The 15,960-nt window shown below is 46.3% G+C and overlaps 1 protein-coding gene across 2 annotated transcripts in view; it reads left to right on the plus strand.

The window, feature by feature from the left end:
* Positions 1 to 15,960, plus strand: part of LOC138285763 (apoptosis-inducing factor 3-like) — a 328,578-nt gene that overhangs the window by 70,717 nt on the left and 241,901 nt on the right. For both annotated transcript variants that reach the window (XM_069226119.1, XM_069226120.1), the window contains one exon: positions 13,996 to 14,085. In XM_069226119.1, coding sequence (XP_069082220.1) covers positions 14,024 to 14,085 — 62 coding nt within the window. In that variant the 5' untranslated portion in view covers positions 13,996 to 14,023. The remainder of the gene's footprint in view (positions 1 to 13,995; positions 14,086 to 15,960) is intronic.

Here is a 15,960-nt window from a genome sequence, read left to right on the forward strand (position 1 = left end):
CCCTGGGGGCCATAGTGAACCATACAGCTATTAAAAATAAAATTGCCCCCACAGGGGGTCAGCCCTGCTCAGGGGCAAATCCCTGTCAATTTCATTTAAAAACATTTTTTAAAATTATTTGTTAACCCTTGGGGGTGCAATCCCCCACCCCGGGGTACACTGGCATTTTCAAAGGGGGACGATCCCCCCCAAGTGAAATCCCTGGTGTCTAATGGGTTTTCCTGGCACTGGATCGCAGCGTGGCTGCGATCCAGGACCAGGAAACCGTTTCAGGAAGGCCTCCTTTGAATGCGGAGCAGGGGAGCATCTCCCCTTTCAAATGAGGCCTTCCTGAACGGTGGGGAGGCCCATTTGTGCCCGTTTTCCCCACCAGAGTAGGAAGTGGCCTTACCTGCTGCTTCCTGCTCAAGTGGGGAAAACAAGCGTGGCGTCAGCATGCTGTCACAAAGAGGCGGGTGGGGGGAGACACGGAAGCTCTTCCGTATCTCACGATGGAGAGGTTAAATAAAAAAAAATCATCCGGTGCAACGCACCAGAAGATTTTTCAAACCCCTCCCTGGTGTCAGCCACTGGTCGTGACCCGCACCAGGGAGGTAGTGCAGGCGTTGGCCAGTGACCGATGCCCGCACTAAAGAGGTTAATAGGAAGTCTCTGTTGCACTACAAGTAACAGATTTTACAATTAACACCAAGTAAATTGTTACAGTTTAAGGAGCTCAACTTTCCTCTTGCATACACCCACTGCATATGCAGAAACAGGCCCAATGGTCGTGCCTTCTCCTCCTTGGCTCCTGAAACCTGGAACAATTGGCCCCTGCACATCAGAGGCTTCTCCTCTGTTCTTGAATTCCACAAGACACTGAAGACCTGGCTCTTCACCTATACAAATACATGTAACAGCATAACATAACATAACACCACATTTTTAAAACAACACTCATAATTTTTGCTGTTGTTAACACAATGTGAATATTAGGTTTCTACAAGTAAATTCCTGGGTGCATTCAGGCACTACATTAAAAAGCCCTCCTTGGTCTTACTTTGTGCTATATCAATGCAGGAGTCCTTAGCCTCACAGACTGAATTATCTTGTAGTCCTTTTAGTGTTATTTTAGAGATTACATTTATGGAATCTTCTAATCCACTTCCACCTGGATGACCAGTGTACTGAGTTAGATCCTGAAAGAAACTATGAATAAGCATATGTCCTCTTCTATAAAACTAGGGACATGTGGAGATAACTTCTGTGACTGAACTGCAAACTGTCGATAGGGACACACACGACTCCTATCCCACTTTTACCCCTAACAAGATTGTGTTACTCGAGACAAATTAATTTATCTCACAGTCTTATTTTCCTCACTTGAAAAATTTAGGAGCACCTAGATGTTATTCCATGTATACTGAGCATTATACAAAAGACTCACTCACATGAAACTTAATATGCTAAAACGTTTGTCTGCATCCAAGAATTGCATTGGTCATTTATTTAGTGTCCATCAAAAATGTATTTATTTCTTGGCTCATTTCTGACAATGACTTTAGGGCATTTTTTCTTAAACCTTCCCAATGTTACTCAGTGCAATTGTGTCATCTGATGTATTAAATTGAAACACAAATAAATCCAGCATTGGCAACACCAGTAGATCTAGCCTTGACAACCTGGTCTGATGGTTACATTTCTTTATATTTTTTTATTGCAGGCATATGCCCCCAAAAATAAAAAGAGACAATAAAAAAAACATACAGACCAACAGCATAAACGTGGTGGCTACATGCAGAAAATGTAAAACAAATTACACATCATCAGAAATTGTGATTACAATTAGTGTAAGGAAAAGATACTACTAGATTTGATTTGCTGTAACCTTGAAGGTATAGTTTAAACATACAAGATCACAAAAGTAATCATAAAATGATAAACAACAGGCGAAATAAATTAGCAAAATGCCTGGCCTGACACTGAAGTACACTTGTTTTTGGACAGAAGAACACATTTGATCAAAGAAAATGCTATCATTCACAGTACAAGAGAATCAGTTGTTGACATGGACTTACTCAGTAAGCCCACGTTGGATGCTATGGTGGGCAGATCCAAAATATGAATGACAGTTGAGCAGCCCAGCGGCTGAAGAGAGATAACCCAAATACCTCTATGTAAGTACATAGATACATACATATTTTTTATTTATAATTTTTTTAAAAATTATATGAGGCTGGTGAGGCAGCGTAAGCAGCTTTCTCTAGATCAGACCTTAAAAAATGAGCTCCCTGTGAATTCTAAAGAATTTTATCTTTTTTTCTTGTGTTCTGATGCTTGATTAACACTAACCGCTAAACTTCGTTTGATGTTTCAGTTTATACTTTGGCCATTAGGACCAAGCTGGAACGTTAGCAGGACCCTGGCCCTAATCTCCCCTCTAATGTTTAGTCAGACATCTACGAAATTCACCCTCATGACCCAAAGGAACAGTCCTTCCATGCAAACCCCTTTATGGAACCAATCCCATAGTACATACCAACATCCTTACGTTGTTATAGTGTTTAACAATATCTGTAACACGTCTAAAGCCACAAGCAAGCTCCTCCTCCACATGCCACAACACACCATTGTTGATACTCCTGCAACCATTCCTACCTGAACAGTGTTACTCCTCTCCACTACAAATAGCTGCAACTTATAACCCATCTTTAAAAGACCCTTTTATTTAATTCCCATTTATTGCTGCCAGCAAAAGAGATTATCAGTCACCTACCACATTACACTTTCCAGAAACAAACTACCCGAACATTGAAATCAGGTGAGTCAACCCATCAAAATGCAGTATGAAAGGTGGCTTTTCCGGCCTTGTTTAAAGTCATCAAGTATAACGTGAGAACTATTGTTTTGATATATGGTATAAACCACAAAACCTGAAATGCTCCAAATGACATCAGCAGACTCTTTGTCTCCCTTGTAATTTCACTGTACAGTTTTTTGTGTTTTTTTTACATTTTATTTAGGCTTTTAATACAAATGCTCACAGTAAGCCATTACAGCAACACTTATTGCATCTTTATATGACACATCCCATTATATGTTTCATTCTTGGAATTGCATTTCGTTAAGCAGTTAATCCAACAGTTTGTCTGTGTCAGGTGGAGTAGGCCCCCGATGTTCCCTACCTTCCTCCTGGCACATCCACCCACATCTAGTGTCCTTGGGCAGACCGCCGTTAAGCATAAAAAACTATGGCATGCATTCAGGGAACGTCAGTTCTCCCCTCACTCAGTTCCTCACCCTCTGGCTCTCCAGTTTCTTTGCCAATCAGGTACTGTTTGTATATTTCCCAGTACAGTGCTGGTCTACTAGTTGGAGGCACCAACTTGTTGTATGCGTCCGTCTGCGTATTACAATACACCATGTCTCTATGCCATTCATCTACCCTTGGTACCGGACCCCGATCCCAGCACATTGCTATGCGCTGTTTAGTTAGCAGCACCCCAATTGCCGTCACTCAGCGGCTCAATTTTGGTACTCCTCTGTCCCAGCCGAGCAGCACCAAGAATGGCTCATGATCCAGCCTGTGTCCCGCTATGTGCCCCAGATCAGTGAGTATATGTTCCCAAAAGCGATAAACACCTGGGCATGACCATGACATATGGAGGAAGTCCACTTGGTCCTCACCACACCTAGGACATTTGGCATCTGAGTGCAGCCCATATCTGTGTAGTCTCATGTGGGTGTAATATACTATATTGATATATTTAAAATATACCAGACGGTGTCTACCGTTTAGGGACACCTCTCGAGTCCTCAAGCATCAATACGGCCACTGTTTGTCCGTTAACTGCATCCCCAGATCCCTTTGCCACTCAAGTCTAGCTTTTGTAAGTTCGTGTGTGCGTTCTTTTTGTATGTATGCATAAAGTTGGGATATCAAGCTCCTTGGCTGCACTTCTGTGAGTACCTCAGACAGAGGCTGCACTTCCGGGGGTTCTCTCAAGTCCTCCCCCAGTAGCGTTCCCATTGCGTGTCGAGCTCGGTAATACTGATATTTCAGAAGAGGAGTTGCCCCTTCCGCTCGCTCTGCGACCTCCTCCCACACCTCCATGCTCCCTTCACGAAAAAAGTCTCCCATAGTCGTAATTTTCAACCTACGCAATGTCCTCCACAATCCCTCCATAGTGCATACCACGTACACCACCTCAGTGGCACCTGCCGGGAGTACAGGAGAGCAAGCCCCTGCCAGTGTATTAAGTCATGCCAAGCCCATGTGGTGGCATTTAATGATGCAAATACCCCAAGTCTTCAAACCGGCGGGCAGAAAAGTTTACTTGGTGGCAGGTCTGGGGCCACTAGCTCCCATTCTGTTTTTAAGACGGGCAGATCCTGGGAATGATGTATCCATGTGTGGGCAAACATGGCATGCGGAACTCTGTAATATAACTCCAAATCCGGTGCGTTCAGCCCACCCATTTCGTACAGCAAAGTCACAGTCCTCCACTTAACTCTCGGCTGCTTACCCGGCCCAGGCCAACCGAATACAAAGCGCCCTTAAGGTTACAAAAAACGTTTTCGACAGCAACATGGGTATATTCTGGAAAAGAAACAGGAACCTCAGGAGCACTACCATCTTCATGAGGGCTGTTCTACCCACCAGAGATGGTGGCAGCCTGATCCATCTTTCAACATCTCATGTCAGTGTTTGAATTGCGACCTCATAATTATCTTCCTGTACTATCTTAGGATCTGTGTGAACGCGAACGGCTAGGTATCTAACCGATCCCATTTCCCACTGAAGCGGGAACTACGTCACCACTGGCGTCATGACTGGTGTCAGGGGGAACATGATGGACTTACCCCAGTTGATCTGTAATCCTGAAAGGGCACTGTATATTATTACCTACCTCAAGATCGGTACTACATTGCGTTGGGGATCCCAGATATATAACAAAGTGTCATCCACATAGGCGGAGATCCCCAGGCTATAGTTCTGAAAATGTAGGCCTCGCTGACTGTGATACTCCCTCAGTGCTCACGCTAGGGGTTCTGCAACTATGGCATACAGCAGGGGCGACAGCGGCCACCCCTGTCTGGTGCTCCTTGTTACCTGGAAGGCGTCCAAAACCGTACCATTGATCCATAGCCTGGCCAGTGGCTCCCCAGATAGCGTTATCACCAGTCTCAATATACATCCCCTACCCCCCTTAGCATTAATATTGCTGTCATGAAGTGCCACTCAACTGAGTCAAACGCCTTCTCCGCGTCCCAAAAAAACTCCACCGCTTTTACCTCTGGGTTAACATTCTGCATAGCCCCGAACAACGTGTGGAGGTTAGCAGTAAGACTACGGCCCGGAACGAACCCCGACTGCTCTGGTTTAACCAGTTTTGGTAAAAATTTTGCCAGCCTGTCTGCGAGGACCTTTGCATAAGTTTTGGTATCGACATTTATCAAAGACAACGGGCGATAGGACTAGCACTGCCCAGGGGATTTACCTGGCTTCAGCAGCGCAATTAACATTGCCTCTAGCATTGAGGGGGCTTTATACCCTCTTCCACCATCTGTGCTTAAACTTTACTCAGGTGGGGGAACAGAATATCTCTGAAAGCCTTATAAAACTTTACTGTCAGCCCATCCGGTCCCGGAGCCTTCCCCTCCGCCCTGCCTCCCAGAGCCCCACCCATCTCCTCCAAAGTCAGAGGCGCCATGAGGGTCTCTCTATCTTCCACCTCCAGCCATGGTAATTTTATGTGTAACAGATAGTCCGTCAGTGTTTCTGAGTCAGGGGCAATTTTGGAGGTATACAGGGCCTCATAATATTCATGAGACCTGGTCACTATTTGTTCTCGGTCTGTGAGTTCTCTGCCATCTTCAGCCTTCACCGCTGTGATCGTGCCCCTCTCTGTACTTGGATGTATTATATTTGCCAACACTGTCCCCGGTCTCTGCCCCTCCTCATAAACACGGGCTGTTGCCTATTTCCCCATGTGTTGGATCTCAGTGAGTGCCATGTCCTGAAATTCCTCCAGCTTAATGCGCATGTCTCCCAAGACCTGGCCATCGGCCGTGCATAAGTGTGTCTGTTCTAATTGAGGGAGCTCTCGTTCCAATGTGCCTAACCTTCCACGGACTGATCGCAAGACCCCCACATGTTTTGCTATAGTTATACCTCGTATGTACACTTTGAATGCCTCCCATACAGTGCATATGCTGTCCACTGACCCTATGTTAAGTCGGAAAAAATCTTGAATGGCTATAGCCAGCTCTTCTCGAAACACCGAGTCCAGGAGCGAGTACGAAGGGAATCGGCATGTGAATGGGGGCGTCCACTTGGGGCCCAGAGTCCTCACCAGCAAGATCGGGGAATGGTCTGAATATGTTCGGGGCCAGGGGGCTTCTACCCTTAAGTTGCCTAACATGCTGTTAGAGACCAACCGTAGGTCGAAAAGTGTATATAGGTTGTGTCCTGCCGAGTAATAAGTGTATCCTCACTTCGCCGGGTGCCTACATCTCCATAGGTCTACCAATCCCAGTTCCTCTGCTATCTCTTTCAGTGCCCTAGCTGCCGACGCCGGTCTTCTACGTGCACCTCCCGATCTGTTGAGCAAAGGGTCCAATGTGCAGTTAAAATCTCCTTCCCAAACCTGTGGAAACCCTCCCCAATTGCCAGCTTTAGCTGCTAGATCGTAATAAAATTTAGGGTTATCAAAGTTAGGTCCGTAGATCCCAACAAAGAGGAATGTGGCCGCACCATTGCCGCAACGTACAACAATATACCTGCCATTGGGATCCGTTTCGACCTCCTGGAGGCGGAGCCCCAAGGACCTGGACGCCCAAATCAATACCCCTTGAGAGTGGGAGGTATACCCTGATGCCAGTATATTCCCCTGCATTCTCCTGGGGGTAAGCATAGGGCTGACCTGGGCCAAATGTGTCTCCTGTCGGAGCGCCAGGTCCACCCCATGTCGCTGTAAATAGGCTACCACCTTGTGTGTTTTCCTAGCATCGTTTAAGCCTCTAGCATTCCATGTTATCATCCGCAATACATTCGGCCCCTAATTGTGTCTGGTGCTGAACTGCTCCTCGCCATTACCTATGAAATGCGTATATGTCTGTCTCTGCCATACTGCACCTGTGTGTCTGCCATGGCTGTACTGCAGTATAAACTTTTAGAACATGTAACTACCAACGTCCTGCAGCAGGCGTTGCCCCAACGGGCCTGTCAGTTACTTACGCCTACCCCCCTCCCTTCCAGAGGTCAATTAGACCTGTTTGTGAACAAATAAGTGGTACACACTCTAGGATGGATGTTACCCAACCGTCCTTTTCAACACTGTAGTACCAGCCACCCATCAAATGTTAACATTTACATACCATGAAATGAAAAACCGGTGCCCAAACTTATCACCTGTATGCAACATAATTTTGACTTCTCCACCACTCAATAGTCCTCCATCACTGAGTGCCATCCCCAATGTGTATGCGTGAGTGATGTCTTGTCGCCAGCCTGATATCATCGCCCCCAGCATGCACCTCTTCTCCAGGCAGCATCTAGTTCGCACAAGGCAGTCGCCACTATCTCTTGAGTTGGTGTCCATTGTGTCACGCCCTTTCCCTTCTGCGGTTCTGCGCTTCAGGAATTGGGCTAGGTTTTTGTGGTCTTTGAAGAGGAGCGGTTTGCCATCCACCACAACACGGAGCCTTGCCGGGTATAGCATGCGGTATTTCAAGTGCAGTTCGCGCAGTTGTCCTTTCCCAGCGATGAATTGTCTCCTAGCCTCCTGCACCTGTTGTGTAAAGTTCGGATATAGTGAGATCACCGCGCCCTCGTGTTGCAGAGTCTTAAGTTCTCGAGCTCGTCGCATGGCAGCATCACAATCCCTGTAATTCAATAGTTTAACTATTATGGGGCACGGTGGAGCACCCGGTGGCGGCCGAGCCTTGCCCTTTCCACCACAAATTGGCTAGAAAACATTTCACGTCCCACCAGCTGAACTAGCAGTCGCTCCACATAACTCTCCAAGTTGTCTATGGCTGTGGATTCCACAATTCCCACTATGCGTAGATTGTTGCGGCAGGAGCGGGCCTCTAAGTCTTCAAAGTTAGCCTGTAGAGCTGCCAGCTCTTTGCCCATCTTGATGTGTCCGGAGGACATCGCTGCCTGACCATCCTCCATCTCCAAGATGCGCCTCTTTGACTGATCCAGCCTGTCCGCATGTTTGTCCAGGCGTTCCATCATTCTGTCCATTCTGTAGGAGAGAGAGTCTATTTTGCTGTCTATCTGGGTCAGGCTTTGTTGCATTACTGTTAGTATTTGCCTGAGTTCAGGCTTCTCTCCTTGCGGCATGTCTCCTCCTCCCAGCGCACCGGCTACTGCCCGGTCCCTGGCGGGTGCCTGCGACCTGCATTGCTCAAATTGTAGTTTAGCTTGGTTTTTGCTGTTTTGCCCATTATATGTGATCTTGTCGACATGCAGATAGTCCACTGCCAAGAGACGTCACCTCAAGTTAAGCACCCCTTGCCCATTTATGGCCAGTTGGCTCTCAGATTCTATGCTACACCCCACGGGAATAGGCTGTCCGTCGCCCCCCCAGCCTTCATGCAATCAGCCCTCTCTGGCTCTGCCTCCTCGCTTTAACGTGACTGTCTATGGTTGTCTAACTAGGCACCTCCAGTTGTCACACAATGCATTCCAGTGGCATTTGCTGGTTAAGTTGTATGTTTACTCCATCCAGTCGTCCCCCCCAGGTTCCTAGGCCACCAGAGAATTATCGCTCACCACAGCGCTGCATCCACAATGTTCTGCTCGCTCTGTCCTCAGTCAACCTACAAGGGGGCTGCTGCACTCACCTCCAGGCACCTGTCGCACCAGACCTGACCACCAGTGCCTAACACCGTCCCCAGGGGTGGCACCCAAGGCTCTATCACTCCTGCGCCTCCTGGGCCAAGTCACTCCTGCCAGCTCACTGTGCGCCGTACAGCGCCGCGTCAAGGCCACATCCACCATTCACCGTTTTCATCTCCGGTTTGGTAGTCTCAGCGTGGCCGATCTGAGTGCTCGCCACCCCCTGCAGGGTGCAACGCCTCCATGGGCTTCCATCACTTCTTTTTGCCGTCGCTCCTCTCTTCTGACCAGATCGCGCCCGGTCCTCTCTCTCAGGCCTTTCGCTGTCTGAGGCAGGATTTTTCCAGCGTGGGCTGTCCCCTACGTCTCCTTGGCGACCCAGCCTCCGCGGCCAAGCCTCGGGCCCCACCTCTCCAGTCGGGCTACTTTACAGTGGATTTCTGGGGTTCCAGCCCCTGGGGCACGGTTCTCAGTGGTATCCCGAACACCATGGGGTCAATTCAGCATGTAAACGTCAGATTTTAAAACGGATTGTAGGGCGGCTGGCGGAGCTCCTCTAGTGCGTGGCCACCTTGTAGCCGGGCAAGCTCCGCACCCTAATTTCACTGTTACGTTTCTGGAAATCCCTCAAATCATGTGAGGTGTACATTACATTAACGTGGACATGCCAGGTCTCCAATGTTTCCATCTTTCTTCGTAAGTAGTCTCAAAGTTAATTTCTGTTACTTAAATAGAAGCTGGTCCTGAATCATTCATGATGGTGAATCTACACTTAATAACCTTTTTAGGACATTATGTGCGTGCCTCAATCTCTCCTATGTGCAATATCAGATCTGTTACCCCCTTTCCAACTCAATGTCAAGGACAACAAGCGCACCAATTCTCACAGGACCTTCTTTTCTGATCCCTCCCCTCCACCACTCCAGCATACTAAACCAATATACAGTGCCTCCTACATAACCGTTTTCGAGTGGGACACTTTTTGAGGGACAAATTCATGGAGACCTGCATCTGTAATTCCCATCCCCCTCGTGAGGAGTACACTCTCCTTTGACTTTCACAGCTTCATACTTACTTGGACTGGCCTGGCTAGTTTTCTTTTCCACTTTAACAATCCAATGTGCAGGTTTCTACCACATAATTCTCAAATTCGAGCATTGCTATATCAAATTTGCTTCTTCCCCTTCATTCTTTTCACCACTCAATGGTTCATAAAGACACATGTGCATCCCAGCCATTGGTACTTATGCATTGTTAACCAATCCCCCACTTTGGTGGGTTGTTTCTGGCATACAAAAAATGCTGAGCTTGCTGCCCGCTGGCATGTATTTTTGCCAAAAATGCTTCCAATGTTATTATGGGAGTATTTTCAGCAGAAACACCCTGCCAAAGCAGGGAACTCTGAATATAATGACCAGTTCACCACAGGGTTGGCAAAGAAAGCGCATCTGTCACCATATTCAAAAGGAGCCTATTAGCACCTTTCAGCCAGCAGTGTGGAAAAAGCACTCCCACTGGAAAGGCTACTGTGGAAAATCTGTCACTACAGGAGGAAGATGTTTCTCCCCCAAGGTTACTCCCATCAGTCATGAAATGAGCCATTTTGGGGCGAAACTCTATGGGAGAAAATGCACCCTTCCCTCCTGGTGGAACATATGCATCAATTGGGGGTTCTTAGAAATGGGCTCCCAAAAATGGCTGTACAGTGTTGCTGCCATATGGTCACTGCCACTGTACATCTATTTATGGGCACACATTTCTAGTGCACACTTTTGGGCTCCATTACATGCCTGTGGAAGGAGGGAGGTCCCAGCATGATAGGGACACCATACATTTCATTTATTTATGAAGAGTTATAAAATACTGCATGCTTTCTTATGGTTATGCCATGAATCCTGCATCCAGTTCCATAGTGTTTTTTCACAGGGTAAACTTTGGCAATCTAGAGTGATTGGCCCAGTCTGGAGTTAACTCTGAACTTTAGCTGAACCAGAGGCAGTGCCCGGGGACACTGCACTAGTGATATGCATGGCTGCTTAGTTACACCAAATATAGTGGTTATACCGCTATGGACAGAGAATCCTCTGCTGTTTACAGGATTATTCGTCACTCTACGACACACCATTCTATGACACTCTATGACACTCTTGTCGGTATCTGCCTTTTATTCAGGGTCGGTCTGGGACAGAAAACAGTCCAGGGCACCAAAATAAAAGTGGCCTTCATTAGTAATTTAGGGCCTCATTATGAACTCGTGGGAAAACCCGCTGAGTTTGACGCCTGCAGTCTACAGTACAATAGACGGCAAGCGTGTTGAAGACCTTGACGGCCACATTATTAACATTCAGCTGGGCCGGCAGGCAGAAACAGTGTTTCTTCCAGCCGGCCCAACTGAATGCAGGGCCTGTACATTGACGAGAATGTAGCAGTGCGGCAGGTGCAGCAGCACCCGTCGCGCATATCACTGCCTGTAAATCGGGCAGTGACATGGGCAACGGGGCTGTTCACAGGGGCCCCTGCACTGCCTGGGGCAAGTGTATGGGAAGTGCAGGGGCCCCTAGGGGGGCCTGAGGCACCCATTCCGCCAGCTTTTCCCTGGTGGGGTAATCCGCCAGGGAAAGACTGGTGGAATTAGGTACATTATCTGTGTCGGATATGTAACTCCGCCATCGCCAGGCTGCCTGGTGGCAGAGTTACGCCAGTGGCGGTTCTGCCACGTTTATTATATGGCGGTCTGGGCCGCCATGCCGGTGGCTTTAATTACCGTCACCGCTGGCAGGGCGGCCCAGACCGCCATGTTCATAATGAGCCCCTTAAAATTGGCCCATGTTTTCAAATTGGGGCGATTTTGAACTTATAAAGATAGGCTTTATAAGTGTTTTGCAGGTTGTAGAAGACTGCATGTATTTAAGTTTGCTGCAGGCAAGATATATTTTAACATAAACATTTATTTTAACATCAGAGAAGTGAATTGACAAGCAGTGCAATCAAATAGGTCTTGCCTATGCAAGAGCTATTGGCTTTGCCAGTGTGTTTTAGCCCTGTTGCACACCAGCGTGTCTGCTGTTCAGAACGGCTAAACGTTAGTGATGTAAAGGAAAGTGGTGTAGAATGCAGTGGTGAAGAGTGCAGTAGATTGGCAAAAAGTGGGGTACAGTGGAGAGGAGTGTTGTGTCATGAAGTGGAATTAAGTGTTGTAGAGTGGTGGGACGGAGAGTGGCGTGGCAGAGAGTAGAGTGGTGTAGCGTGGCCTAGAGTGAAGTGGCCTAGAGTAGAATGGCTTATAGTGGTATAGAGTGGAATAGAGTGTCTTAGAGTGGTGTGTAGTAGAATGGAGTAGGGTGGCGTAGAGTGTCATAGAGTGGAGTGGCCTAGGGTGGATTACAGTGAAGTACAGTGGAGTAAAGTAAAGTGTCAGAGTGGAAGGGGTAGAGTGAAATAAAGTGATGTGGAGTGGGGTAGAGCAGAGTAATGTGGTGCAAAGTGGGATGAAGTATCACAGAGTGCAGTGGTGTAGAGTGGAGTATAGTGGCATGGAGTGTGTAATATGTTTCCTCTGCATTGCTTTATGTTATGCCAGTCTCTCTACAGTTGCTGTACAACCTTGGAATGTTCTTTTGCCATTATGAGAACCCTGTGCTGAGAGTTCTCTTGAGGACAGTTGGTGTCTTTTTCCCTTGCCGTCAAGAGCTCTCTCAGCCGTGGTTCTTCTGTATATGATAAACCTACTTTACGTCCTTCCAGAAAACGCACCTGCATCGTTTTGCATTTATTCCTACCCTACCACTACAGAGTACCATAGAGTGTCATAGAGTGGAGTAGAGTGGCCTAGTGTGAAGTGGCATAGAGTAAAGTGCGTGGTGTGTTACGTTGTTAAACAGAGTGTTGTAGAGTGGAGTGGCTTAGACTAGAGGGGCATAAAGTGGAGTAGAGTGGTGTAGAGTGGAGTGGTATATTGTGAAGTATGCATGGTGTGATAGTGCACTGCTATTACAGACAAGACATTTTCAATTGAAATGACAATTACATTTGAACGTACATTTTTACTGATAAAGCTTTACAGTGCACAAACAATGTTGTGTGGGAATGGCATCACCTAGTGTACTGATTTATTTTGACTGTATTAAAATGTTTACCTCCACCACACTTCCAAATTACAACAAAATGTGCTCAATTGTGCTATCGTTATTCTGATATATCCTCAAATATTTGCACAGTTCATTTACAGACATTTAAATTTTGTTGTGTGCTAGAAAAAAAAAAATTCCCTGTACCCAACAGATTGTCACATAAATCCTCTCACAATGAAGCCAGAGAAAGAAAAGTGAACATCAAGCTCTCTCAGAAGACAAAGCCTGACATTTGACCTCTGTGTTTGAGCTAAAATGTAACAAAATAAGAACAACATTTAAATGCCGGTTTACAGAAAGCGAGGACTTGTGAAAGAACACAACGAGCATTAGTGAAAAAGGTTTGCTCCACGAGACCAACGAAGGCATGCTGGAGAATTTAAAACAAATAATGCCGTCATTGAGTTACAAGCCACAAAGCCAATGGTAAGCAATGGACAGAATGCATTTAGAGGGAAGTTTTCAGAATGCCCACGAGAAGTCTTTTTGCAACCTGATAACTGCTCTGTCTGGTAGTCTTTGACCTAAAAAATGGCCAAGCAGGCCATAAAACTGGCCCAAACAAAATACCTTTCAGATCGGCTGATTGGACACTGCCTGATTGCACTCCAAAGTTATGAACCAGTCCCACAAAGTAACTTCTACCGAAGCAGGTCCATCTCTAACTAGAGCCATGCCCAGAGCTGGCAAAGCTGCTTTTAACAGGGGATCTCTCGTATTCACATCATTGCGAAAACCTATTTAATGTTCGATAACTGTCAAATAAAAAGAAAAGAGTACACCAGGGGCTCAGTAAACATGTTGCTTCTGCCCACGACGTATTGACACAGGTTCTCTATCCTACAATGCTTTGATGCTGTTTTTTCTGTTATCCAATTTGCTGCCTTGGTATAGTCTATCCCACAAACCACTGCTGTAGCCTTATCTGCCTCACAATGCACTGATGTTGTCATCTCTCTCTCACAGAGCTCGGTTCCTTTTGTTGCCATGGACACATGCCTGCACATGCTCATTCAATGTATTCTCTTGTCACAGCTCTGTAGTCCTGGGAACCACGTGCAGCATGATGGCTGGCGAGAAGATCACTCGTGAAGTGTGTGACGAGACGGACCTGCAGGATGGAGAGTGAGTATTAGGCACTATTGGTACCTGTAGTGGGATTATGGGGCCCTGCCACCGTACATTGTTTAGAGTAACAGTATAGATATTTTAATCAAAAATTCTGTGGTAGCAAAGAGGGTCGCAGAGGCAGGTAGTCTTATGATAATTGCCTTATTTAAGGATGTCCTTTCTCTACCTTGTTTATTTGCTTCTGTGGAAACTTGTCTGATACTGACACCGCCGTCCCCACGCCATCCTGTCCTTGAATATCTGTGTGTCCCTTCCCTTACTCTTCCCTCATTTCCCACATGGAGTGGTGGTCAGAGTATGTTCTTGGGGGAACTTCCTCCTAGTATCCATACACAATGGTCATTCGTTAACTATGTAACATCTCCCCCTCCTAAAAGAATTACATCAACATCAGTGTCAGACATATGCTTTCTTCTGCAGGTATGGTGTCTTCATGCTAGCAGATGAAACCTTTCAGCAAGGTCCATCTTGCCTCTCTGCTTCTGGCTGTGATAATTAACCCTTTCTATCTAGTGAACTGGCATGGTTTTATTTTCCTTCATATTGGGACTTGTTCAATTTCACCTTTGTGAACTTACTTTATTCCATCTCGTTCGTGCTTATGAGACGATTTAAAAGTTACCATTCCGTCAAAATGGCTGATATTACGATAAACCCCAGATAACTATATGTGGCTTGTCTTGGTGGGACGGAAGGGACAATTACCACTTTTAGAGGGTTAAACGGTTATTAAACAGCTAGGAAGGTTTTCAAAGTTGGAAGGCAAAAAGTGGCTGTGACCTGCTGAATTTGTCAATAGGATCTGGAGAAGAGATTTTGTATGTGCCAGGTGGGAGGCTTCCTTTTTAGATCTGCTGGATTTTGTAAATTGGAAAGACAAAATAATGTTGATTTGCCTTAGCCAGTTTAGTGGCTGGTTCAGTAGACCGAAATATAAACTGATGGTGTACACCTGATGTTGGAAATAAGTAGTGATCAATAGCCACTAAAATAGGAACGCTTCATACAGAACAATGTAAAGGGAAGTATTTCAATTCTTTCAAGGACTTAAAAAAGTCATACAAAATACACTTGGGGAGTTCAGCAAAGTTTCTACACTGATATGTCATGATATTCTTAGATGAGTGAAAATCGACAACTTGTTATTACAGTAGTAAAGGTGCATCTTCTGGGTCTGGATCAAACGCTGGATCTTCACTGCTCACACTTTGGGCCTGTGCAATGAGGTTGTGTTGTCTTTCGTCCTAAATAACTGTGCTGATAACAAATGCACACACAAGAACTGCATGGCATAAACCATATATTCAGTGCCCATCAAGCTGCATGTTATATATTACCATTGCTGAGGGACAGTAGTTGGTAGCTTGATCCAAATTCAGGCACCACCTTTCATAAATATTTGCTTCCTCCCGCGCTAAACAATGATATGAAATAACATGTTAGGCTATAGACATCTACATACAGTTATATAGCTATGTATGCATCTGCATCTGTTTATACTGCTCACTGTGTGTGTGTGTGTGTGTGTGTGTGTGGGGGGAGGGTGTGTATATATATATATAGCAGTCACCTAGACAACTCTTTCAGTGCATTGCCCTCAGTCGTATGCAACAGGGGTTGACAGAGGGCCTGCCCTATGGCCAGCACACTCTAGGCAGCCAGCCCTTATTGCATATGGCTTAAGGACTGCATGGCAGGGTTGAACATGTGACCTGGCCTCCAAGCCCTGTGTCTTAGCTTCAACAGATGGACAGCCACCTCTACGCACATCCTTCAGCGGTGTGCAGCAGGATTGGTGCAAGCTCCTGCACCCAACGTGTCACAGGCAGCTATTACCCGCAGCACATAACATTTTATTATTGTGTCACG

This window comes from Pleurodeles waltl, chromosome 3_1, assembly GCF_031143425.1.
Source record: "Pleurodeles waltl isolate 20211129_DDA chromosome 3_1, aPleWal1.hap1.20221129, whole genome shotgun sequence".
In the NCBI taxonomy this organism is placed as follows: Eukaryota; Metazoa; Chordata; class Amphibia; order Caudata; family Salamandridae; genus Pleurodeles; species Pleurodeles waltl.